Source organism: Mastigoproctus giganteus, chromosome 6, assembly GCF_048544385.1.
Source record: "Mastigoproctus giganteus isolate SK-2022 chromosome 6, ASM4854438v1, whole genome shotgun sequence".
In the NCBI taxonomy this organism is placed as follows: domain Eukaryota; kingdom Metazoa; phylum Arthropoda; class Arachnida; order Uropygi; family Thelyphonidae; genus Mastigoproctus; species Mastigoproctus giganteus.
The window spans coordinates 28,472,682-28,495,846 of NC_143580.1; the positions used below are offsets into that span (position 1 = coordinate 28,472,682).

General features: G+C 38.2%; 1 protein-coding gene across 1 annotated transcript in view; it reads left to right on the top strand.

Annotated features, from left to right (window-relative positions):
* Positions 1-1,306: 1,306 nt before the first annotated feature.
* Positions 1,307-23,165, top strand: part of LOC150084118 (manganese-dependent ADP-ribose/CDP-alcohol diphosphatase-like) — a 32,202-nt gene continuing 10,343 nt past the window's right edge. The window contains exons 1-3 of the mRNA XM_090375043.1: positions 1,307-1,396; positions 22,030-22,441; positions 22,502-22,807. Of these exons, the coding sequence (XP_090231169.1) occupies positions 22,033-22,441; positions 22,502-22,807 (715 nt within the window). The 5' untranslated portion in view covers positions 1,307-1,396; positions 22,030-22,032. The remainder of the gene's footprint in view (positions 1,397-22,029; positions 22,442-22,501; positions 22,808-23,165) is intronic.

Here is a 23,165-nt window from a genome sequence, read left to right on the forward strand (position 1 = left end):
TCCCCGCTTCTCTACTCCTGGTGGGGCATAGGCCTACCCCACTGTTTTTGGGGACACCTACTCTATTGTCCCCATACTTCTGGCTTTCCCCCCAGTCTTTAGCCTCCCCCCTACTCTGTCTATACACCCGCACATGTCCCACACAATGTCAAAAATTAAAATATGTCCAAATTCAAACCGCGCACGCAAAACTCTTTCGGCTTAAACCTTTTTCAGCGATTATTTTATTTTATTATTATTTTTTTTTTTAATATTTTTTTTTTAGGTCCTAGCCACTGAAATCTCAGGAAACTAGGTGGCAGGGCCTGCCGTTGTCCACACTTAGCCTTTCCTCCGCAAGGCTAAGTGTGGACAACGTTGGGCCCCAGCAGGGGTCTAGCGGCTAAATAGCCAGAAGAACAACACTACACTTACAAAATCCATACACTTTTAAATCTCTGACCTTTACAGTAAACTGTTACGCCTACAATGAAAGCAACGCGGAGTTTGGGGAAACCCCCGGTGCCGCTAGACACGAATACACTTGACACTTTTTTTCTCAAGATTTTGATCAACATCAAACTTCTAAGTAGCGTATATTTCGATCAAACCACTCAAAAATTTAAACGTTTTTACTCTAGTGCCGCCATAGATATTTTCACATGACATAAAACCTCTTTCGTGAGTACAGCATACACACGCTGCTTTTTTATTTTTTTAATTAAATCTTTTAAAGTATTTAAGGGCAAAAGCCTAGTGCTACGAGGTAGAATGACCAACATGTAGGTTTGTGCAAATGCATCATTTTATCATAGCTGTCTACCAAAGTAGTTGAATTTATTAATTAATTGGCATCGTTTTGGTTGTATCTCATATTGTGAATGCTTTCATGGCAACTCGTTGTGAAGGCATTCACAATATGAGATACAACCAAAACGATGCCAATTAATTAATTCAATTACTTTGGTAGATAGCTATGTTAAAATGATGCATTTGTACTAACCTACATGTTAAATCTTTTTCTTTCAAAGCATGCAAAGTGTCAATAAATACACAAATATACTCCGTAAGCAGTTATGTTTATAATTTCATAAATATTATAATTCGCAAAAAAAAAAAAAAAAAAAACCAAATAAATAAAATAACATGTCAGAATATGTGGTTATAGAACTGTTACGAAACAGAAACCAAAACAAAGGAGTGACAGATTGCCATCGCCATGACGTGTCCAATTTAGCCAATTATTGATTTTTGCTTGTGGGCGTCTGCCATATGACTCTGCTGGTAGCCGATGGGGGCGCACCCAACATTATTTTGAGTTGGTTTAATTCGTTATTAGCCGTCGACGATTCAGCTGTTCTGTAGTCTTATCTTGATTTCAACATATCGTTTAGTATCATATGATATTTATTGGTCGGTGAGTACAGACCCTGTAGATTATTATCGATCGTTCATCAATGTAATATTGAAATGATCTCTAAGAAACGATAACTTTTTTTAATGCTTGAGCGTTATCATGCATCATTAAGTTTTATTATAATACTGAGTACATATAATGACGCATATTATTGTAATATCATGTAGCTTTAATTGTTTGAAAAGAAAATTACGGGAAGTTAATCTATTTCCGTAATAATAAAACTGGTAAAATTAAAATTTTCAGCGCTTTGTACCACAATGTTACGCAAAGTAACATTGTGGTACAAAGTACCACAATGTGGTACTTTGTACCACATTGTGGTACAAAATGCAGTAGTTTGAATTTGTCAATGTTAAATGAGGTTACCACTTCTCAGGCCATCTGCCCAAATTTCTGGATTCTGTTGCAGTAGCACACTGCCATTACTGTCATTAACAACCCTGCTGACCTTTGTTTCATCTGCAAACTTTGACATTAAGCCTGATATACCTTCATCAATATCTTTGATTAATATTCAGAACAACAGTGGGTCCAACACTGAACCCTGGAGGACTCCATTAATAAAATTAGTACACAAAGAGCAGCATCCATTGATCACCACTCTGTCTTCTCCCATTCAACCATCCTTTTATCCATTGTAGCAACCTACCCTTAATACCATACTGCTCCAATTTGTACAGTAGTCTTCCATGCACAACAGTCAAAAGCTTTCCTGAAATCCAAGTATATGAAATCAGAATTATTTTTCGAATCCAGTTCCTTTGTAACCACATCATAGTATCCAATCAGATTTGTCATTCAAGACTTTCCCTTAACAAACCATGCTGTGTCTGAATTATTACTGCAGTCTTGTCTAGATGAACCTGCAATGCATCTTTAACCAGTGACTCCATTATTTTCCCCCCGAACAGAAGTTAAACTGGTTTGTAATTACTCTTGTCACCCTTTGACCCCCCCCCCCCTTTTGTGAATTGGGGATACATTTGCACATCTCCAGTCCGTGGAGGACTTCTCCTGAGTCCAAGGATACCCTCATAATTATGGTTAAGGGTTTGCTTAGTTCCTTTGCCGTCTCCTTTAATATAACTGGATAGATCCCATCCACCCCAGATGCCTTTTTATGTTTAACTTCAACAATTTCTCTTTCACTTTGCTCTCAGTTATTACAAAATCATTAAGCGCCCTGTTACAGTTTGATAAACCTCTGGCATTCCCCTCATTGAATAACTTGTCATGTGTGAATGTAGATGAAAAATACTCATTCAGATTATCAGCTATCTGAGCAGGATCATCCATATTTGAATCATCGATATCAATTGGACCAATCTAATTCATCCCCTTCTAGAGTTCATATAAGTAAAGAAGTTCTTGATGTTTTTCTTAGCATCCTTTGCCAAAGATTTCTCGTAATCCGCCTTTGCTTGCTCAATTTCCTTTGTGACTTGATTACAGACTAGCTTATATCTGCCATAGGCTTCTGTGTCGCCTGATAATTTATGAGCATTCCATGCATTTTCCTTCTCTGCCACGAGTCTCATTAGTTCATCTGACATCCATTTAAGCCTAAACCTTGAACAATATTTCTTAATCGGTATGAAAAGCCTTGTAGCTTCCATGATTAGTTCCTTGAATACTTCCCACTTAGAATTTGCTGTCGGTAACATCATCAGTTATTCCCATTGTACAGAATTTAAAAACTGTCTGAGACACTTTACTCACCTTTATGGAAGAAAAAACCCCTTCCTTTGGTAATTTTATCTTTAAGTAAATCCCACATCAATACACTTTGATCACTGCCACCTAGTGGTCACTTTTATTTGTGCAAATTCTTAATGCACGAATAATCACTGCTGATAACCAGATCAAGAGTTAACTTGATAAAAATAGAAGTTCCCCTCCTTTCCCTTGGACAGCAAGACCCCAAGCTATAAATTATTTGACTTGTATGAGGGTAATTGAAAAAGTAACTTACACTTGACGATTTTAGCCCAAGAGACATTTATTGAGGTGTGTAACATTATGCAATAGAAAGCACATACCTTGCACTACTTTTCCACATAGTCACTGCATTGGCATAAACACTCTCCGAACGTGTGACTAAACATTCGATTTCCTGATGATAGAAATCCACTCCTTGGTCATACAGTCACTGTCAAATGCTGTTTGCACTTGTTTATTGTTTGCAAATCGTTGTCCCCTTAGATGTTCTTTAAGCTTGCCTAAGATGTGATAGCTACAATGTGAAAGATCGAGACTGTACGGCGGATGTTGCCATACCTCCCATCCAAAACTTTGGAGCAAGTGTCGTGTATTGCATGCATTGTGTGTCAGGGCGGTGTCCTGAATGAGAACAACACCTTTGCTTAACTTTCCAGGCCTCTTGTTTGTCATGGCCACTTGCAAAGACCGTAATGTTTGGCAGTATGAGGTAGCATTAATTGTTGTGCGTTTGCCATAAATTCTGTGTAATCGACTCCTTCACAGTCAAAAAACACAGTGGCCATGACCTTTCCTACTGATGGTGCAACTTTGAATTTCTTCTGTACAGGTGATGTTGTATCTCCATTCCATAGACGCCTCTTTGTTTCTGGGGTGAAATAGTGCACCCACATTTCATCTCCAGTGATGATGCGGCACAAGAAGTCATCGCCTTCCACAGAACAGCATTGAAGGAAGGCTGAAGAAGACAAAAAATGTTGTCCTTTGTGTTCGTCTGTCAGCGAATGAGGAACCCATCGTGCACACAATTTGCGATAGGCAAGATGTTCACAGATGATGGAATGAACACTGCCTATCGAAATATCCAACTCCTTTGCCATTTCTGCATCTGTTATTCTTCAGTTATTGCGAATAATCTCATCAACCTGCATCATGTTGTCTGCAATGGTCAACACTGATGGCCTTCCTTTTCGATCAGCATCCATCAATTCTGTGCGACCACTTTCAAACTGCTGGCACCACTTCACTATGGCTGGATGCGAAATTGCATTTTCCACACAATATAAATTAAAATAAATAACAACCAAAATGCATAAAACTGATTAAACCAATTAAAAATAGACACAAATAAAATTGATAAAAACATTTGTCTTTCCTGAGATCAGGTACTGACATGAATGATAAGTCATCATGGAACAAATAAGCCATCATGGAAGGACCAAAGGAAAAGGAAATAATTTAATCGCTAGGAAGATATTGTACCTTTAAAGGCACAATCATAAAAAAAAGCAGCTTGTGTACCCTGTACACATAAAATGTGTTTCATTTTATGTAAAACCTATGGCGGCACTAGAGTAAAACCGTTTATAAATTTTTAAACGGTTTGATTCAAACTTAGTTATGCTACTTAGAAGGTTGATCAAAATTTTGAATTTTGATCAAAATCTTGAGAAGCAGATTTTATTAAAGGCTGCATTTTATTCTTACATAATATTACTACCCACTTTCTTGCATAATATTTTGCTCTTATTCTTGCATAATATTTCTATCCGCTGCTTATTCTACCGAATAAATGATAGTGACTGAGTTGGTGTCATTTAGGCAGCAACATCATTTACAATCTAACAGCCACCTAATAATAAGTGACGTCAATTGCATCATTTCCGTAAAAAAAATTGTTAACAGTCAATTGCATCATTTCCATCACTAAGAAAATATAGTTACCAATTGATTTTACTCTAGTGCTGCCACAGATGTTTTTACATCAAAGGGGGGGGTGAGGAAGGTATTGTATTTTTAGTAGTGTAACTATACAAGAGGGAGTAATACTCTTAATCTGATTATCAGCAGTAATTATTCATACATTAAGAATATGCAGATAAAGGCACCACTAGGTGGCAGTGATTAATGTGTAATGATGTGGGATTTACTCAAAGATGTAACTACCATCAGTGGTAAAGGGAAGGATTTTTGCTTTCATTAACGTGACTACAGGGGTCTCAGACAGTTTTTAAATTCTATACAGTAGGACCAACTGATGGTGATGTTACCAACAGCAAATTCTAAATGGGAAGCATTCAAAGAATTAATCTTGGAAGCTACTAGACTTTTCATGCCAACTAAGGAATACTGTTCTAGGCTTAGGCCCAAATGAATGTCAGATGAACTAATGAGACTCATAGCAGAGAAGAAAAATGCATGGCATGCATATAAATTATCAGGAGACACAGTTTGTTTGTTTGTTGTTTGGTTTTTAGGAGCATTAGCAACTAAGGCCATATTGCTCTGGGAATATGCGGTGGTCGTTCCCTGACCTTTCTGCATCCTCCGTATTTGGCGATGATGGGCTCGAACCCCGGTCTAATCAAGAAGCTTGTGCTACGCACTGTTGCTCCTTCCCACCTGGCTACAGAGGCACCTAAGGAGACACAGATGCCTATGGTAGATATAAGATAGTCTGTAATCAATTCACAAGGGAGGTTAAACAAGCAAAGGTAGATTACGAGAAGTCTTTGGAAAAGGATGCAAAGAAAAACAGTGAAAACTTCTTTACTTATTTAAACTGTAGAAGGAATGGGATGAATCAGAATGGTCCACTTGATATCGATGGTTCGATTGTTTGATAATTCTGCTCAGGTAGCTCACAAACAGAGTATTTTGCTCCAACATTCACACATGAGGAATTCTGTAGGGAAGTGGAGGCCAGAAGCTTATTAACAGGGAGCTAAATGATTTTATAAATAAATAACAGCAAAGTGGAGAAGAAATTGTTGAAGTTAAACATAAGAAAGGTACCTGGGGTAGGTGGGATCTATTCAGTTATATTAGAGGAGGCAGCAAAGGAAGTATGCAGGCCCTTAGCCATGATTATGAGGGCATCCTTGGACTTGGGAGGTCCCCTTGGACTGGAGATGTGCAAGTGTATCCCCAATTCACAAAGGGGGATCAAAAGGTGACACAAGTAATTACAAACCTGCTAGTTTAACTTCTGTTCTGGGGAAAATAATGGAGTCACTGGTTAAAGAAGCACTGGAGGATCATCTAGATAAGACTAGGTTTGTTTGTGGGAAGAAATCTTGTCTGACCAATTCGATTGGCTACTATGATGTGGTCACAAAGGAACTGAATGAAAAAAATTATTTTGATATCATAAACTTGGATTTTAGGAATGTTTTTGATACTGTTGCATATGGAACACTACTGTATAAGTTGGAGCAGTATGGCATTAAGGGCAAGTTGCTGCTAGGGATAACAGGATATTTGAGTGGGAGAAGACAGAGAGTGGTAATGAATGGACACTGCTCTTCTTAGACTAGTGTTATTAATTGAGTCCCCCAGGGTTTGGTGTTGGGCCCATTGTTGGTTTCTGTATTTATCAATGATATTGATGAAGGTATATCAGGCTTAATGTCCAAGTTTGCAGATGATACAAAGGTTGGTATGGTTGTTAATGACAGTAAGGGCAGTACACAATTGCAACAGGATCTAGAAAAGTTGAGCAGATAGGCTGAGAAGTGGCAACTAAAGTTTAACATTGAAAGATGCAAACTACTGCATGTGAGTAGCAGTAACCCCAGAGTAACATATCAACTGTGCAGTACTACACTCAGGGTAGTGGAGAATGAAAAAGACCTGGGGGTTATTGTGCAGCCAGATATGAAGTTTTCTGACAGTGCAGACAGGCTGCAAGATAAGCTCATGGGGACTTGTTAATAATATATAGGAATTTTGCTAGCAGGGATAAGGAGGTGATTGTCCCCTTGTATAAGGCACTGGTCTGGCCACATCTTGAGTACTGCATACAGGTCTGGAGGCCTCATTTTAGGTAAAATGTAGAGCTGCTGGAATGAGTACAGAGAAGGGCAATGAGATTACTGAGTGGAACAAAGGGTTGCTGTTACCAAGCAAGGCTTAAGTTATGCAATTGCAGCATCTGGAGACTAGGCAATCTTATTGAGGTGTATAAGACTTTGAATGGTTTGAGCAAGCTCAATGCTGATGAGATTCTTCCTCTTGCTCAGATTCCTTGCCTGAGGGGACATAAATTCAAATTGAGGAAGGACAGTTGTAGAATAGATATGCGGAAATTTTCCTTTAGCCAGGAGGTTGATTGTTGGAACAAACCCATCTGTCGTTGCTGAAGTTGACAGCTTAAATAAATTCAAAGCTAATAATAAAATAGCAAATGCTTAAAAAAACGGTACTCACCTTGAATAAATCTGCATGGTTTAATTAGAAAGGGTTGGTTAATATTTAGGTTGAATAGTTGAATTAAAAAGACTAAGGGAGGGGCAAAAATAAAGTTATTTCAGAAATTGGAATAGGCGCAAGGAAGCAGGTGTGTACACATCTAATCCTTGTTTGTCATTAAAGTAGGGAAAAATAGTTGAAATTAAATAAATAATATAGTGGGCCAATAGTTATTACAGGGACTTTCGTTGGATTACGTTTTCAGTTGGCAATTGTGAGTGGGTAAAGAACGTGCGCGATATTTAAGAAAATTTTTATACTCTCGTGATGCACTTTTTGACATGTGGTAACCTCAACCACGAGAGGTTCCAAATTGGTGAAAGGTTGAAGGGAAGTTTAGTGTTTAAGACTTTAAGATTGGAATGGTGTCGATACCACTCGATGGCTAGTGCTTCATATTGAAGAATCCTATAGCTGGATTTGAGTTTAATAATAGAAATGGTAGAATCGATAAGAGGGGTGTGGTTATGGGTTTTTAGCGTGAGTTGTGAGTTCTGTAACGATTTGATCCTTTAATGCTAATCCTTTAAGACTGTAGTGGTGGTAATATGCATGGGTGTTAGAAGTTTTTGATGAGCCATATTTTGTAGTAGTACTTCCAATGTAACAGGTGTCGCAGTTTGGCCGGCAATTAATAAGGTATATTATATTATTAAGATCGCTGGTAGGATATTTATGTGTGTCTTTGTAAGAGCTGAAGAAAGATCCAAGTTTATTGTAAGTGGAAAAGACAAGAGAGATATCAGTATCGTTGAATATACGCTGGAACTGCCCTACTAGTTCACTGTGATAGGGGAGGATTATGCAGATGTTTGTATTATTATGTCTGATTGGGTTATTAATTTTTTTTTTGGCAATAGTAATTGTATGTAAGATAAGTTGATGGGGGTAACCTCTGGCTATGAATTTATCGGTGAGATATTGGATTTCGTTGTATAGGTCGTTTTGTGAAGAGCTAAATTTTAGAGCATTGTAGATTTGGTTGTATAAGACGGCTTTTTTAGTGTTAAGGGGGTGATGTGAAGTGAAATGTAAGTATTTACTGGTATGTGTGTTTTTCCTGAAATTTTTGTACTTAGTTTTGTGCCTGTTATGTAGATGGTGAGGTTGAGAAAATTGATCTGGTTGTTTAGTCCAATTTCAAGGGTAAATTTAAGCCTGTCGTGTACAGAATTGAGTTTTGAAAAGAGATTGTCAATACTAGGTCTATTGCCTATTAAAAGAATGTCGTCAGCGTAGCGTATGTGTAATTTTAATTCAGAGTGGAAAGGGGTGTAGAATTTGGTTCTCGATGGCTGCCAGGTAAATTTCGGACAAGGGGGCCGAGATACCTAAGCCCATCGGTAAGCCAAATATTTGTTGAAAAATTTTATTGTTAAATCTGAAGTATCTGAAGCATCTAATAAAAGTGTAGTGAGTTCAAGGATGTGGTCTATGGAGAGAGAGGTACGTTCTGTTAAGGTATCATCGGCTGCTAGAAACTTATGTAGAGCTTGTAGGGTGAATGGTATATGGACGTTGGTATAAAGGGATGTGACGTCGAAGGACGCTAATATGTCACTGTCGGATATTACAATATTGTTGACTTTTTGGAAGGCTTGATTGGTGTTGTTAATTTTAAAGGTGGAAAATATAGTAAGAGGGTGTATGATTTTGACTAGGAAGGTAGATAAATTAGTGAAAGCTGATTTGCTATATTAGCATTAGCATTAGTAGAGGCATTTGATGCAAGAAAGCAAGCTTATGCAGCATCAGCCAAAAAAAAAAAAAAAACCCACTTCCACTTCACCCCTCTGTTCGTTCAAAATACCTGTCCAGCTGAGCCTTAAACTTATTTAGGCTATCAACCTCCACTACAAGGGATGGAAGTCTGTTCCACCAACCAACCACCCGCTGGCTAAAGGCAAATTTCCGCACGTCTATCCTACATCTGTCTTTCCTCAATTTGAAGGGCAACAAGATTAGTGAATGGAACAGAGGGGTGCTCTTACGAAGAAAGGCTTAAGTTTTGCAAATTACAGTGTCTGGAGACTAGGCACCAGCGAGGTATTCTGATAGAGGTGTATAAAGCCTTGAATGGTTTGAGCATGCTCAATGCTGATGGGATTCTTCCTCTAGCTCAGAAAAATCACAGGCAATCAATGGCAGGGTTGTCAAGGACACTACTGACACTATGCTACTGCAACAGGATCTGGAAAGGTTGAGCAGATGGGCTGAGAGGTGGCAAATGAAGTTTAACATTGACAAATGTAAAGTACTACACATGGGAAACAGCAACCCCAGAGCAACGTATCAACTCTGTGGTACTACACTGACAGTGGTAGAGAATGAAAGGGACTTGGGGGTGGTTGTGCAGGCAGATATGAAGTTCTCTGAGCAGTGCAGACAGGCTGCAAGAAACTATTGGTCTTAATGGATGGTCATTTTATGTAACTTAATGATCCCGAACATATGGGGAAGGATATTGTTGCGGATTCCTATTTGTTGTAATGTGAAAAGGTTAATTTCTTTATTTTGTCTGAGTTTCCTAAGAATTGTATCTAGTCTGTTTTTGAGTTTTGTGATGTTTGTTATTTGGTTTTTAGGAGCATTAGCAACTAAGGCCATATTGCTCCGGGGATATGCGGTGGTCATTCCCTCACCTTTCTGCATCCTCCGCATTTGGTGGGCATGGGCTCGAACCCCGGTCTAATCAAGAAGCGTGTGCTACGCACTGCTGCTCCTGCCCACCTGGCTACGGAGGCGCCCATTTTGTAACATTGTGGTTGTTGTCACTTATATATGCGTCTTGATCTGCTAGGATAGAATCTATTTTTTCAGTGTAAGTATCTTTGTCTAGTATGATAGTCGTATCTCCCTTATCTGCTTTTTGAATGATGACATTAGTGGTTTTGTTAAGTTTGTGTATATCCAGGAGTTGTTGCTTCTTCATGTTAGAGTGGGTTGTGAGTTTGGAGTTTATGATACTATTAGTTTGGTGTATTAGGTGCCATTTGTTGGGGTGATGTTCAAGCTTGGATTGGAGTGCTACTATACAGTCTTTAATAGGGTAGTGTTGATCTTTAATGGCAAAATTAAAGCCATATTCCAGGCCAGAAATTCGGAAGGTGTGAATGATTTGGAAGATAGATTAACGGTGGTGATTTTTGGGGAGGATCTTGGTGTTAAGGAAATCCATTTTTTGTTATATCTTTGTTCTATGTTTTGGATGGTAGCGTTAATACGTATATTATTATAATTGGTAAATTCAGTCCAGGCATGAGGTGTCATTTCTTTTTTAAGGTGAAATCTAAGTTGGTGTATGCTGTTTAAAAGATTGTGCTTTTTGTTGAATCTTTTTCCGAGTTCTTCTCGAATGATCATAATGGATGTCCGGTGAATAATGTGGGGGTATTTTTTGCAACTATTTTTAGGAAAAAGCGGGGCAAATTTAGGAATAACATTGTGATAAAGACATTTTTTGTAAGATGTGTAGCTTATTGGAGAAATATTTAAAGAGTATGTTAGAAAGTTGTGTTTTTTTATGTTTAGACATGTCTGAAGGCATCGGGAAGAGGATAAGAAATTTTTGAAGGAATTAAAAATTAGGAATTTTTTAAGCATTTGCTATTTTATTATTAGTCCATCTACATGGTATTTTAAGATATCTAAAGCTTTGCATAAATTCAAGGCTGAACTAAAACGTTTGGAGTGAATGGATGGGTGAAATAGGAAGTGTTTTTTTTTTTTTTCTTTACTGATGCTATATAAGCTTGCTTTCTTGCATCAAATGCCTCTACTAATGCTAATATTAAGTAAGAAAGGAGGGGAAAATAACATAGCCAAGAGCTATGAGGTGGTTTACCCACCTCTTGGCTATGGCAGTTTATTCAGAAAATAATTCATCACAATCCCATTGGATATGGTAAAAGAAAAAAAGAAACAAAAATTAATGTTCTACCTTTATGAACAAAGAAGTCCTAACAATATAATGTTTTTATAAATGCTTACTTGTAATACAGACTTGCCCTGTAGTATGTGCATATATAGCCATGCATGATCTGTTCTTTCCTGGCTACTTAGCTCTTGCCTACCTGGCAACCCAAAGGTCATGGGTTTGAATCCTGCCTCGGGCTTGGATCAAAATAGTGCAAAACCTTGGGAGGTGCATTATGGCCACAGAAGCCGATGCACCAACTACTAACAAAAAAAATACTTAGCTCTTAGATGGCATTTTTTCCAGTACGGCCCAATTATTCAGCACATTAATCCCCTACCCCTCCTCCTTTCTCAACTTTAGCATTGTTTGAAATTTTGCTTACAGTTTAAAATGCACGAACCACCCTTTGCTAGCACTAATTGATTCCTCCTTGGAGCCCTCATCATGTTTCTTAGTTCCTTAAGACAAAGTGTTTAGGTTAAGATTATGGCTAGACACTTGATGCCCTGTTTGGTCCTTTGTCCAGATTAGAGAAGTTCCCCATCTCTGCAGCAAGTTTATGGGCCTAATTGTTTTTGTTTGCATATCAGCTAAACTTTTCATCTGCTCTAAAATTACAGTAAACCCCCGCTATTCGCGGGGGTTACGTTCCTGAGAAATGTCGCGAATACCGAAAACGCGAATACTGAGTTATGGCTCCCATAATAATAAAGGGGTTTTTTAGCATTTAGCATTAGTAGAGGCATTTGATGCAAGAAAGCAAGCTTATGCAGCATCAGCCAAAAAAAAAAAAAAAACCCACTTCCACTTCACCCCTCTGTTCGTTTCAAATACCTGTCCAGCTGAGCCTTAAACTTATTTAGGCTATCAACCTCCACCACAAGGGATGGAAGTCTGTTCCACCAACCAACCACCCGCTGGCTAAAGGCAAATTTCCTCACGTCTATCCTACATCTGTCTTTCCTCAATTTGAATTTATGCCCTCTCAGGTGATTTTTCTGAGCTAGAGGAAGAATCCCATCAGCATTGAGCATGCTTAAACCATTCAAGGCTTTATACACCTCTATCAGATCACCTCGCTGGTGCCTAGTCTCCAGACACTGTAATTTGCAAAACTTAAGCCTTTCTTCGTAAGAGCACCCCTTTGTTCCATTCACTAATCTTGTTGCCCTTCTCTGTACTCGTTCCAGCAGCTCTACATCCTTCTTGAAATGAGGCCTCCAGACCTGTATACAGTACTCTAGGTGTGGCCTGACCATTGCCTTATACAATGGAATAATCACCTCCTTATCCCTGCTGGAAAAATTCCTGTATATCATTGACAATACTCCATGAGCTACTCTTGCAGCCTGTCTGCACTGCTCAGAGAACTTCATATCTGCCTGCACAACCACCCCCAAGTCCCTTTCATTCTCTACCACTGTCAGTGTAGTACCACAGAATTTATACATTGCTCTGGGGTTGCTGTTTCCCATGTGTAGTACTTTACATTTGTCAATGTTAAACTTCATTTGCCACCTCTCAGCCCATCTGCTCAACCTTTCCAAAGTATGGAACGGGTTCCGTTCCAAAGTATGAAATATATAAGAAAAACTAGTCTAAAATTTTGTCTATGTATGTATTATATGTACCTTCATTATATGACTATGTACATAGACAGTACATAGTGAAATGCAAGCATATGGCATCGAAATGAAAATAAGAAACAATTTAATATTAAATGTAATATTTATTAGAAATTTCAAACAAACCTTTCAAACCAGCCTCTTTGCTAGCTAAAAAACTTATCCCGCCAGTGCTATCACCAGTTTCGCTAAAGTGTTGATAAAGGAGTTTTGCCTTTTCACGAATGATGAGTGAACTTAACGGAATTTTATTTTGAGTTTGGTCTTCTATCCACAGATTTAAAGCCTTTTCCAATTTTTCTAATTTAACATCACGAGTTACAGAGCAAATTTTTGAAGCAATTAGCGCGTTTTTACTGCCACTATGGTGGATTTTTTCTTCCGATTTTTTGATTGATCGTACCATTGACTCATTGATTTTATGTTTGGTCACTGAGGAGGCACTTTCACCATTAGAAATTTTATCTAATAACTCAATTTTATTCGCTAATGTCATCACCTTCTTTGATATTTTCACATTTCTCTTGTTATTCGTGGCCATATTTTTGTACAGGTTAGAAATAACTTGTCCAAATAAAGTCACTTTCTTCCGTTAACACACTCGAAAAAGTCTGTTTTACACTGCAAAACGGTAGATTTATCACTTTTGTAAGTATATCAATTTATAAATTGATAAATTTATTCAATTTATAAGCGTATAAACCTCCCATGGCAAGCGCATACCACATGCTGAACAAGGATTAGCGAGAAACATCCACGCTCGCGATTTTGTCACCCCTCACCCCCAACCCACTGAGCACTGTTTTGACTGGGAAAGATAATTTTAGCCACGCCCATATTTTATTATGGCGGAAAATGTTCACGGTGCTTTAAAATTCACATTTTTTTAGGTTTCATTTTATATTAAATCGGCGATTGCGAAACCGCGAATGCAGATACCGCAAATAGCGGGGGTTTACTGTATATTCTTGTCTTTGAGAACTGTTACCGCTGTTGTTTGAGGCACATTGAGTACTTTACCATTAATGCCATGTGCCAGTGTCTGAATCAATGGTATGTGCCATTGATTCATAGACTAGCCAGCTTTTGAATATTTGATTATGTTTATTTATTATTTATTGTTAATAGTAGTAGATGCAAGAAAGTAAATTTATATAGCATCAGTCAGAAAAAAAAAAGCTTTCCATTTCATCTGCCCATCCTTTCTAACAGTTTTAATAGTTCTTGAATTTATTCAAACTACCCACCTCACAACACCAGATGAGAGTTTTCCAACAATGAAACACCCACTGACTGAAGGCAAATTTACATCCGACCTGCAACAATCTTTCCTCAATATGAATTTGTGTCTCTGTCGTGTGTAGTCTGAGCAAGAGGAAGGATTCAATCAGCATTGAGCTTACTTAATCCATTCAGGGTCTTCAACACTTCAGTCAGATCTCCTTGCAGGAGCCTTGTTTCCAGATGCTGTAATTTGCAAAATCAAAGCCTTTCCTGGTAAGGGTACACTTTTGCTCCCATCACCAATCTTGTTGCTCTTCTCTGCACCTGTTCCAACTGATTCACGTCCTTCTTAAAATGAAGCTTCCAGACCTGTATACAGTACTCAAGATGTTGCCTAACCATTGCCTTATACAATAGGATAATCACATTATCCCTGCTGGCAAAATTCCTGTATAACATTGACAAAATCCCATGACCCGCTCTGGCAGCCTGTTTGCATTGCTCAGGGAACTTCAGATCTGACTGCACAATTACCTCCAGGTCTTTTTCATTCTCTGCTGCCCTGAGTATGGTACCACAAAGCTGATACATTAGTCTGGCATTACTGTTCCCCCATATTGTAGGTGGTAGATGACTTTCATCAACCGGTGAAATACCACCACTTTGCTTATTGGAGGCTTGAAGTGGTGAAACCCATGTTTAGTCTCTAGAGCAAAGTTTCCGGCATTCCCCTCCCCCCATACTTCTCCTTCAACCCATGCATGGTACTGAGTACTATAGGTTTTGATACCTTTCGTGTTTGGGGTTTTCATAAAAAAAAAAAAAAAAAAATATAAAGTACCCAGCATTTGTCAATATTAAACTTCAATTGCTACTTTTCAACTCATCTGCCTAATTTGTTTAGGATCTTGTTGCAGTAACATACCTGATTACTGTGATTGACTACTGCCAACTTTCATATCAACTGCAAACGTTAAGCCTGATATGCCTTTTCCACATCATTAAGAAATACATAAATTAGCAGTGGGCCTTGCACTGGACCCTGGAGAACTTTCCTAATAACATTAGTCCAAGAGGAGCAGTGTCCATTGATAACCACACTAAACCATTCCTTTGTTCATGGCAGCAAATTGTGTTTAATGTCATACTTTTCCAGTTTGTATTATAGCCTATTATGTTTTACAATATCAACAGCTTCTCTGAAATCTAAGTATATGATGTCATAAGAAGCCTTAGCTGATTTTCCTTGTATTCTTTGCCAGAGACGTCTTAATCTGCTTTAGCTTGCCTACCCTTCTTTGTGACTTTGAATGCAAACTAGTTTATACCTGCTGTAGCCTTCTGTATCACATGATTATTTTATGCATCCAGTGCATTTTTCTTCACTGCCACAAGTCTCATCAGTTAATCTGACATCCATTTAGGTCTATTCCTAGAACTGTATCTCTTAGTTGATAAAAAAAAGCTTAGTAGCTTCTCCAATTACATCCCTGAAATGCTTCATAGAATAGTCCCACTGCATAGAATTTAAAATGTCTAAGGTTGTTAGTCACCTTTTGCCTTTGACAGTAGTTATATCTTTAAGTAAATTCCACATCAGTACATTGTGCAGATTCTTAATGTTCTAAGACTTATTGCTGATAACCACACCAAGTGCATTGCTTACTCGTGTTGTCTCTCCAAGATGCTGGTGTAGAAAACAGTCATCCAATAAATTCATAAAAGGCTTGCCACTGTTGTGAACGACCAACCCAAGTTCCTGTCAAAATCTGGAAAGTTAAAGGTTAAAGTCCCCCATATGATATTCTGATTTTCTGTCCACTATATGTCTGTGTAGAAAACAGTCATCCAATAAATTCATAAAAGGCTTGCCACTGTTGTGAATGACCAACCCAAGTTCCTGTCAAAATCTGGAAAGTTAAAGGTTAAAGTCCCCCATATGATATTCTGATTTTCTGTCCACTATATGTCTGTATAGTTGTTCAATATACTCATCACTGTCATTATGCCTATAACTCATCCCTACCTTCATTTTTGTTTTCCCAGTGCTCATGTCACATCAAACTGATTCAATATTACACTGGCCACTCATGTCCACTGAATGCACTACCATAGATTTTGTGCTTTTTAACTGAGAGCATTACCCTTTCTGGCCTGTGTGTCCTTTCTCTACGCATATCACCTTCAGCATTGCCCCAGCTATACTGCAAGAAGAAGAAACCTTCCTGAATGCAAAAGGTACAATACTAAACTTGCAAATTGTGGATATCTTTGAACTCTGCATCAGAATATTTGCACTCCAGACAACATTAAGTGGTTAAAAAGGCTTCCATCTGGAGAATAAGCATTAGAAATCCAAAACTCTTCTCTGCTTGCGAAGTTTCCATTCTCAGGAGGAAACAGATGTCTCCACTTTCCCTGGTGGACCAATAATCTAACTCAACTTAAGAAGTCATATCAGGACCTCCAGAGGACAGTACCAAAACTCAAAGAAATCGCAGACCACATGATGAAATACTGAGACTCCAGGAAGTCCAAGAATCAAGGCAAGTTTTCCACAGAACCATATATCAAGAGAAAAAGGAAGCTTGGGAAACTCTTGTCAGCAGGACAAGAATGAGGATCACTGAGGCTTACCTACAAGTTCGTCATGAATAAATTTATCCCAGTTTACTCCACGTTCAGAATTTGGGATCAACCTGAGCCAACAACCTGGTCACAAACTGTCAGCAGTATACTGGATTCATTATGCACAATAACTTATCCCAACAATAGAGCAACCTACAAACCATTATGCATCTAGATACCTGACACATCAAGGCAGTGCACACGAGGAACCATTCCTAAGGGAGGAAATTGATCTCGTAGTGAAAACAACCAGATCGGGGAATTGTCCCAGACCTGATCTAATAGAAGCTGATATTATCAAACAGCTCTGGGTCATCTCCTGAAATCGTAATCAATCTACTCAACTCATACCTTTGTAATGGAGTGTTTCCATTCTTGTGGAAATCAGTGCAGATTGTGATTGTCCAAAAATTCAGACAAATCCTAAGACAAACTTGACTCCTATAGGCCGAAGGTTCTCCTCCCTATTATTGGCAAAGTCCTGTAGAAACTTATCTGCCCCAAGTTTTATCACTGCATACCAATCTAGAAATATTCACTGCATTAACTACTATGGCTTCAAGAAAGGCAAAAGTACTGAGAACCCTATGAAGTCTGCGATTTGTGCTAATGTTACTAACAGCAGATTTCTCGGTCTCCTTATGGACTTCAAAGCCCTTTTACACCCTTTGTTGGCAGAGCGTCCTGGAATGTTTCCTAGATGCCAGGGTTTTGAATCCTATATGTCATTGATGGCCTTGACAACAGAAAGCTTATTGTTAAAACTGCCACAGATGAGATTTCTGGACCAATAACTAGATTGCTCGATTCTCTGACTGCTTTCCTTGAATGCATTTTTTGAAAATGGCTGGCAAAAATGACATTCAAACACCACCAAATTTGCCTATGCAGATGACCTTGCCATCGTATATGGGGAATAGATGATTGCTGCTAACATTACTGACAGGAAATATGTCCTTTGTCCCCTTGTGGACTTCAAAGGGGCCTTTTACACCCTTTGGGGACGGTATCCTGGAGAGGTTCTGAGAGGCTAGGGTGTCAAATCCCATATATTGATTGATGACCAGTTAGCTTGACAACAGAAGACATTGTTAAAATTGCCACATCAAATTTGCAGATCAATAACTAGAGGGTGCCCCCAGGGCTTGACTGCATTCCAGGAAAGTGACCAGAGGGTCACTTTCCTGGAATGCAGTTTTTGACAAATGGCTGGCAAAAACAACATCCTCGAAAGAAAAGAACAACCTTTGCATTCATCCCCACTGTTAAGGAATTCAATAAACAACAGCTGACATGGTTCATCCCAAGATTATTCACTTCTTTTCTGCTCACTGGACATGGTATTCTTAATGCAAAGTTGTCTGCCTTAGGACTTGCCCAATTCCCCTCTGTCCTTTTTGCAGTCACAAAACTTCACATCATATCATCTTTGATTGCACACATTATCTGAATATCTGACTACAACTCCTTGTCTGGTTTTGTTGGAATCTAAAGAAAACCTTCTGGCATTCTCTTTTGCATTTCTCTTGAGCTCCCTGACCCCCATCAGATATTTTGCAGATAAAGCGTTCAGAAGATCTTAAAGGCTGTTCTCTATCTACACTGGAGATTCCTGAAGACCAAGAATGGACCTTACTCGTGGACTTGACATCTACCTGCTGGACTTGACACACTACCTGTGACCAAGCCTGAACCTGGACATTACACTTCTCTGTTCCTAACTATTGTTTCAACATAGACTCTTCAGATCCAAATCAGGACCATCACTTGACAGCTTATCAGGCAACAATGGCCAAATTGGGATATGATATTTGTCTATTTCCAGATGCATCTTGGAGTAACAAACTAACACCTACTTCTGATCTCCTCTGGGACAGGACTTCTCTGGATCTAACTATCCTCTGAGAGCTTCTGCTTTTCTGAGTGACTTCTTGGACAACTTTGACTGCTGACCCCTTTCTGGGATGGGATCTGCCTTGGGGTCCATTTTTTCAGTACTGCTAAATAAGATCCTTCTTAGCTACTGCAGGCTTGCTCGCTCCTTCTGGAGCTGAATTTCTGAAGCCAATCCCTCCTAGGGGTAGGAATTTAGCTGACCTTTATTCCCATGGTGAGATTATCACTTCTGGTCCCATTAGAGGCGGGATCTAGACACCACTGTCCATCTGCTACATCTATTCTCTTAACTCTTTACCTTATATCTTCTGACTTTTATGGGGATGCCATTTGCTTTCATCCCCATCTATCTATATACAGTCTGGCTCCGACATTCGTAACAGATGCGTTCCAGGACTTCTTATGTAAGTTGTGTTTTATGTAACTTGGGAATGACTAATAAAATATTGCTACTACATCCCTGATATGCCAAAATTACAAAAACTACATAATATCTCAGAACAATGAATAAAAATAGTTGTGTACCACAACAATTAAAAACTTTATCTGGGGGACAGCAGTGAAGTAGTACCGCGTTCACTTATTCGCTTACCACCAAATATGGAGGATGCAGAAAGGTCAGGGCATGACCACCGCATATCCCCGGAGCAATATGGCCTTAGTTGCTAATGCTCCTAAAAATCAAATAACAACAACAACTTATTCGCTTAGACGGCACCATGATAACGGTGTCAAAATGAAATTTTCTGTAAAGAACTTCACAGGGTTAAGTTACAAGAGATGCTAGCATACCTTACATCATGCAAACAAAGCACACACTACATGATGACAGTTTGATGTGAAGTCGTTAAAAATGGTAGGACAAGGTGAATCTCAACTTCACCACAATAACCCTATATGTGTAACAAATATTACATACAAAATGCAAACAAAAGTTTCCACTTTGCTCTCTAACAAAACTGAACTGACTCTACAATCCAGAAAGAAAGGATGTGGAGACAAAGGGCTTAGAGTGTAATTCTTCGAAGAAATAGTCAATGGGACACAGTCCACATGGCTTGAATGTTGTGGGGGTGTCTTTGAAGTGCTTCGATGTAGTTCACCTGTCTCAAACACATGTTGAATATTTCTTCAGAATTTTTAAAGCAGAAAATGAAATGTTGACTATAGTTATTTACCTAGATTCTAGTTACACTGCACATTATTATCCAACATAGTTTGTATGGGAACGAAAATAAAAACTTCATATTGTTCCTTCATTCGACTTCGCTCTTAAAAATTATACAGAAAATACCTTTTATGATTTTACCAAAAAAAAAAAAAAAAAAAATTATGTAAGTCTGAAGTTACTTAACTCGGGCTTACGTAAGTCAGGGACTAACTGTATCTCTATTTCCCTCCCTAACTTACTCCCCACACTTTTTCCACTATCCCCTTTCCTTAGTTCTCATCCAAGTTCTTCCAGAATCCTCTGGAAACCTAGTTAAGAGCTCTGGTAGAAGAACCTGGTGTGTCTCCATGTGGCTAAGGATGGGAAAGCTGCGAAACACCATTTGCCTTCCAAAAACACTCCAACAGAACATCTCACCGCTCTAATTAAACCTACACTACATCTACACAAGTGAGGTATGGGGGATCCCTGGAGCCTGCAAAAAAGTACACAATGTATGCATTGTCCTCCCCATAATGAAATTCTGAAAACCTAGTATCTGAGTGACACCATGACTGATATCACCAAAATGTCTGCACTTGATGATTTGATCAGTATTTTAAATTCATCAGATTTATTTACTATGTTCCTAGCATTAGTGTTCATACAAGTATGAACACTAATGCTCATACAAGTATACCTGCAACTGCTTTTATTCTTAGTAACCTTAACACAGCCCATGTATTTTCTTGTTCCATGAGGACCCACAGCATGTCTTGAAATCCTTAAAACCTTGCTTCTATTAGAACAGGCTGCATGTTCTTATAGAAGGTGCAAGAATCACTTCCACCTTTGTGTAGGTTACTGTTATTCTTTTAGTTTATATAGCCCCTCCTAGGCTAGCAGATATCCCTGCACCCCTTCTATTTAAGTGTATCCCATCCCTGTAGAAACCTCTCTTGTTAACAAGCACAGACCACTCTGAGAAAAATCTACCCTGTGAGCCATATGCAGTCTATCCAGGGCCAAACTGATTGATAAGGCTCTCATGTGCTTCCTCCTGTTGTGTCCAGGCAGGATTGCAGACACCTTAAATTTCTATTGTAATTTGTATTTTTTCTCAACATTGCTCTGTACTGCTAATATCAAGATTAAGAGGCTTTCTCCTGTGTTTCATAACAAAAGAAGTATCACTTTTACTACGCTTTCTCTTTCATATGGAATAACATAGCTGAAAACACAAATTTAAAAAAACTGGATCATAAGTAATGGCATTCAGCTGTGCACTGTAATCAAAACTAAACTTGAAATGACTGGTAAACAGGCCTGACCTCCCATGGCAAATGTGTGAACAACATCCACTGTTGAACATGCATTTCAAATGATGAGAAGAATATACAGCTAACTTGCACAAAGTTCAGTTTTCACAAGAACAGTGTTACCCATTTCTTAAGCTACAGTGATAAACATCAACATGGCACCAGTTTCTCAATGACATTTGAAACCTAGAAAAATTTCTCATTCCCATACTATAAGTTATATATTCTTAGAGGTAGAATTTTAATTTGAAGAGAGTACTAAAATGAAAAACATTTAATACTTATCTGGGTCTTGACCACAAAAAAAAAAAAAAAATATGCAGTATAGTAATGCTGACCACATCTGTTAGAATTTCACTATGTTATACAGTTTGATCACTTGGTATCAAGTTTAAAAATTGTTGCTTATCCTAATTAAATCCTTGTAACATTAAATTACAGCACTATAGTGCTTATAACTGGTACCTCATAAATAAAGTCAGTAATTATGAAGTTGAATGTGCAATGTGTCATAATTAGTTCATTTGGAATATGAACCATCTAAGAGTGTGTGTGTGTGTGTGTGTGTGTGTGTGTGTGTGTGTGTGTGTGTGTGTGTGTGTGTGTGTGTGTGTGTTAAATGCATGTAGTATATGTTATGCATTTAATCTGAGTTTAACATTTTGTATGTTTACTTTTAGGTTATGACATCTAGTACATCTTACAGTGCTTTGGTAGAAAAGGAGAAGCTGCCTTATATTACATTTGGTGTTCTGACAGATGTTCAGTATGCAGATTGTGATAATAGGCCTCCACACCCTGATGGTAGTGATACAAGATATTATCGTAGTTCCTTAACCCATGTAGATAATGCTTTCTTAAAATGGGAGCAACAGGTTTCATTAACACCAGTAAGTTTTGCATTGCACTTGGGTGATATTATTGATGGAGTAAATTTTCTGAATTCGGTATCAGAAGAGGCACTCTGCAAAACATTAAATCATTTTGAAAAGCACAAAAATATCCCGACATTTCCTGTAGTTGGAAATCATGAGCTGTATAATTTTCAGAGAAATGAATTAGTTAAACATTTTTATCCATCACTTTCACGCAGTGACATTCCATTTAGTGTTTCATCAACTTTCTCTTTACAGTCATTTAGTGACAGTGAAGACTGGTATCCTCCCTTATACTATACGTTTATTCCTATACCTGGGATCAAATTCATTGCCCTTGATTGTTTTGAAATTAGTGTCCTAGGTTACAAGTCCTCTCATCCAAACTACAAACGAGCAGCAGAGATACTTTATGCACATCATGGGCATTATAATTGCAAAGACTGGGATTTTGATACTTGCTTAAAAGGAACCGAAAGACGCTTTGTTCAGATGAATGGTGCACTTGGTGAAGAACAGCTAGCATGGCTGAATGCTGAGCTTGAAGAATCAGATGAACGCAAAGAAAAAGTGGTAGTTTTTGGTAAGTTTTCAAGCATAAAGAATTAATTTTAATTTAAAAGAATCATTGTTATTTGTGTTATTCGATTGCTTAGATCAGCCAGTCACCACCCTCATACGCTTTTTATCTGGCCTCAGCAGTTTTATCAGGGTTTCAGAAATATTTCACATGACCATAATAACAAAATATCTTCTGCTTTAAACATTATAATGATTAACGTGTGACAATCTTGTAACACTACATACAATAAAGTACAGATTATTGAAATTAAATTCTAAGTAGATGTGTATCTATTTAATTTTAATATCATAAAATATTGAAAAATTTTTTAATACAGTAAGCCCCCGCTATTCGCGATATCTGTATTCGCAGTCGCTGA